General features: G+C 36.5%; 1 protein-coding gene across 1 annotated transcript; it reads left to right on the plus strand.

The window, feature by feature from the left end:
* Positions 1-676: 676 nt before the first annotated feature.
* On the plus strand, positions 677-4,044 carry CLPP4 (CLP protease P4). Its single transcript, XM_086635101.1, has 2 exons — positions 677-1,183; positions 3,399-4,044. The coding sequence occupies exons 1-2, from the start codon at positions 759-761 to the stop codon at positions 3,880-3,882; spliced, it is 909 nt and encodes a 302-aa protein (XP_086491227.1). The 5' UTR covers positions 677-758; the 3' UTR covers positions 3,883-4,044.
* The last annotated feature ends 809 nt before the right edge of the window (positions 4,045-4,853 follow it).

Here is a 4,853-nt window from a genome sequence, read left to right on the forward strand (position 1 = left end):
TGACAAAGTTGTTTATGTGAGATTTGTAGTTACCTTCAAATTTTCCCCTTTCTTATGTCGATCATTACCTAATTCTCCAAAGGAAATGGTAGATCAATAGTGGGGAATCAAATACCCCATTTGTTGAGTCAATCATATCTCTCTTGGATCCTCCTAAAGAAGATAAGCCTCTTGATAAATGAGCCTGGTTGTTCTTGTATGAGGGAGAAAAATAGAAAATGGTACTATCATGTGGTGTGGGGTTATTTTTTCCTCTCTAGCTAACCCTTTCTTACTTTTTTCTCTCAGTTAGGGTGTTCTCTCTAAAGGAAAAGATAAGAGGAGTGATTGATTTTGTTCTTCCTTGATTTGAAGGAAAAGTTCATGGTGAAAAGGCAAATAGAATTCGAAGACAAAACACTTGAAATCAATACGAAAAGAGAATGGTCGAGTACTTGACTTGTTAATAATATAATCGCCAACTGGTGACGGACCAACGAAAAGTGGTAGCGAGAGAAAGACTTTCGAAGAGGGGTAGAAAAAGGAAAAGATAAGTCAACATTTTAATCAAAACGGGGCCAAATTTTAAGCCGGTCATAAATCGAATTATCTCTTTTTATTTCTTCCAAATAGTCAATTGAATGGACGGTTTAGATCTTCCCCCCTTATCTGCGTATCAACAAGGCATCACCGTCCGAACAAACACAATTAACACAAATACTCTCTCTCTCTCTCCCATCCTCTCTCTCTCTGGAGTGTTGAACTATTTTTTTTTTACCATGAATTCTCTCTCCATATCCACTATCCTCACACCTCCTTCTCTTCTTCTACCCAACTCCAATCCATCTTCATTTAAACTTCGCAATTGTTGCTTTAAATCCCCTAAATTTTCAATTCAATCTCATCTATCTTCTTCATCTGTAACAAGTCCCCAAAATTTCCACTCAAAAACCCTAACTGATGTTGAAACTTTAGGGTTAGGGTTCAATGTCGAACCTTACATGTCTCAAGCGCCAGCAACTGCCCAAAGAGGAGCAGATTCGGACCCAATGGGGTTGCTGTTGAGAGAAAGAATTGTTTTTTTGGGAAATAGTATTGATGATTTTTATGCCGATGCTATTATTAGTCAGTTGCTGTTGTTGGATGCTCAAGATCCAACTAAAGACATTCGCCTCTTTATTAATTCCCCCGGGGGGTCTTTAAGGTACGATTTTTAGGTTTTTTCATCATGAAATTCACTGTGATTTTCTTCTTGTTTGTTTATCAAATCGATTTAGAAAAGGTGTGTTTCTTGTTAACTTGTAACTGGAACCTTTCTAATTCTGCTACCACCTTAGTTGCCTAAGTTTGAGGTGACCTCTAAATGGTGCTTAGTTTGTTCCTGATGCCTAGGATAAGTTGAAGTGTCTTGAATATGGGTCTGATATCCAACCCGGTTTCCGTCCTGCGCAGTCCCGGGAAAAACTGAAACCTTAGAGATATCTTTGTAACTTGTTCTTCATTCACAGGGGAATTTTTTTTTTTTTTTTTTTAAATTTGAATGAATATATTAAGACGAAAATGAGCTATACAAGGAAAGAAAAAAGAGAGAAAAGGAAGAGAACAATGTGAAAAACAGACTCCTCACATCATCCATGCCTCCCAATTCACCACTAATCCTGACAAGAAACAAGCCTAAAAGACTCTAAGTGTTTAATCCACAGGAAGATCGTTCCTTTCACATCCTCAACATCTACCGTGGTAGTTAAATTCTCCTCTTTGAAAATCTTAATTTCTATCTTTCCAAATGTTCCATATAATGGCTGATGGAACTATACTCCACACCAGTCTTCTATTTTGTTTCTTCCATAAGCCTTCCCACTGGTTCACCATCATGTAAGTGTTGTCCGGCTTACACCATTGGATATTTAGGGATGAGGTGAAGTAGTCCCAAAGGGTAGTTGACGCTTTTCACCTAAGGAATAAGTGATCAGTTGATTCTTCCTCGTTCTTACATAAAATACACCTACTTGGAACTTGGAAGCACGAAACCTCTATGCTTAAAGTGCTCAAAAGTAGGGTCTTTATTCAGAACTACAACCCACAAAAAGAAACCTACTCTTGGGGGATTGCCTTCTTCCAAATGGAATTGATAATGCTAGGGGAAATCATCGCGTCATTGTTGCCCGTGGAGTAGGTCTCATAAACCGAACCGTGTTAATCTCTTGTGTTTTCTGTGATTGTTTACTTTCTTTACTGCTTTTCTTGATGGGTTTTTTGACCTTACCCCCTCAACACTAAGTGGTAACTGAGTTTACACCCTCAATAATTGAGTTTACCCACATAGACTTACTAGTTTAAGCAAAATACTAGAGGTGTTTGGCGTAAAGGAATTTGAATCATAAGTCATATAATCTACGGACAAAATAAGTATTGAAGAATCATATACTTGACTAAATCTAACAATAAAGTAAGGTATTACAATTACTAAATCACATTACCAGATCATAATTCTTGGTAGTCGTATTCGTCTTCCACTCGCCAAACATTGTCTTCATGTTTTTAACGAAAGTAGATAGAATTGTGACTTACATATCTGGCTATTATATATACTACTCTGGGGACCAATGTGTCGGTTCCTGCAGTTCCTTTCATTTTGGAAAAATCCATTCCAATACTGCTGTTTAAAGAAGTTTCGTTAGTCTTTTGCATTTAAATATTGTCTAGTATCAAAAGTTCTATTATTTTTTTATCAAATAGATCTTGAGAAATCCTTAAATGACTATCTTGCATTCTTAGTTGATTGTATGCCATATTTTAACTCTTATTCCCTGGATATCTAAAGTAATCCAGATTTTAGACGCTCTAGTCATCAAAGGTATTCAAGCAAACAAGTCCATATTTTATTGAGTCCTGTGCAGCTTATCGTATCGTATTTTGTCTTGTTTTAACCATCTCCAGCTCTCAACCTGCTAGAGTGGGTCTCAGCGATGTTATACCATTAAAAGCAATGTGACATTTAGCATAGGTTACTTTATATGCTTGGCTGGATCTTCTTTCTTCCTACAGTATGTTCCCAAGGTTTTACTGGGTAACTGTAAGAGTTGTTCTCAAACTGTACATTGCATTTACCATAATGAAGATTCAATTTTACTTATTGAAAGGGACTTGGAAACCCCACATTTCAGTAGTATTTGGGTGATTTGAATGCTATCTTGGAGTATTTGTATTTTACGCGGGTTCAATCGATCATGTACTGTGGTCAGTGGTCTAACCATCAAATTGTTGGTTTGTCTACTGTAAGATATGTTTTGTTTGAAAAGTAAGGATAAGATATAAAATCTGGCAACTAATACGTCGAGTGTTTTCTCGCTTATTGACATTGCTTTCTTGTTTCTGCTATTATCTCGACTAAGCTTGTTCATTTCTCAAATCTTCAGTGCTACAATGGCTATTTATGACGTGCTTCAGCTTGTGAGAGCTGATGTTTCAACTGTTGCACTTGGAATTGCTGCATCGACAGCTTCAATCATTCTTGGTGGTGGGACGAAGGGCAAGCGTCTTGCAATGCCTAACACACGCATAATGCTTCATCAACCTCTCGGAGGTGCCAGTGGTCAAGCAATAGATGTAGAAATTCAAGCCAGAGAAATTATGCACAGTAAGAACAATCTCATAAGAATTATATCGGGTTTCACTGGTCGCACATTGGAACAAGTCCAGAAAGATATCGATAGGGATCGCTATATGTCTCCAATTGAAGCTGTTGAATATGGAATCATAGACGGGGTTATTGATAAAGATAGCATTATTCCACTTATGCCAGTGCCGGACAAGGTGAAGCCAAGGATGAGTTATGAGGAAATAAGTAAAGACCCAATGAAATTCTTGACACCGGATATTCCGGATGACGAGATATACTAGTTTAAAGTGTCTAATGCTTTATCTGCAAAATTACATACCTAAACCTTCCTTCTATGCATTAGTTAAAATAGTTTGTTAACAACATTTGTAGAATGGATATTCTTGGTGACGCAGAATGGTCTTCTTGGTGATGCAAAATACAAAATTTGATGATTTTGATTATTATTAGGTGACAGAAGGTCGCGTCAAGGTAGCGATAATTATTTGTTTTGTGATTGTGAATTTGATATATGTTGGCAGGGTCATCCAAGTGTTAGACTGTTAGCAATCAAAAGAGGCTGACAACCAAAATTTCTGAACTTTTTAATGTTTCAAGATATACCCTTACCAGCTAGTCTCAAGTTGATTCAGCATTTGGAAACTGAAACTTCCTTGCTGAGTTGCTTTCAGGTTTGTATCTTGGGACATTAGGTTTCAGATGACAAAACTATATCTGATTAATTTAATCTGGATTAGAAGAAAAGGCTTCTCAAAGAATTTGCATAAAACCCCTCAATGGAATATTCCAGTCTCAGACCAGACCTACATTATGTTATAAGAGGTATGATTCATTGAGCTCGAGCTCATACCGTAGAGGTGTGAGCTTGAGCTCCTAATCGTTGATTTGGAAGAGTCTCTTTCAAACGTGAGTTAACAGATCCTCCATTTTCTCCTTAAATTAAGGGTCATTTATTCTGACACAAAAATAATCCTTTAAAACCTAGTAAATTACAAATATGCCATCTAACCAAAGTAACTACATATTTTTTTGTATTCTCCCGTCAAGTGACTACGTCCTTACAACAACAAGAAAAAGTGACCACGTCCCAAATAATATCCGCCCACTTTATTTATCCCATTAATAATTAAAAATATTAATTATAGAGATATTTAATTATGATTTCAGAGAAATTTATTTATTTTCAAACAATCCTATATACAAGAATTAAATGTGTTACTTTTATAGACCTAGTTTAATGTCCAAAATTCTC

The sequence above is a fragment of the Eschscholzia californica genome, unplaced genomic scaffold, assembly GCF_041429995.1.
Source record: "Eschscholzia californica isolate CP2 unplaced genomic scaffold, dmEscCali1.0.p SCAF_4, whole genome shotgun sequence".
In the NCBI taxonomy this organism is placed as follows: Eukaryota; Viridiplantae; Streptophyta; class Magnoliopsida; order Ranunculales; family Papaveraceae; genus Eschscholzia; species Eschscholzia californica.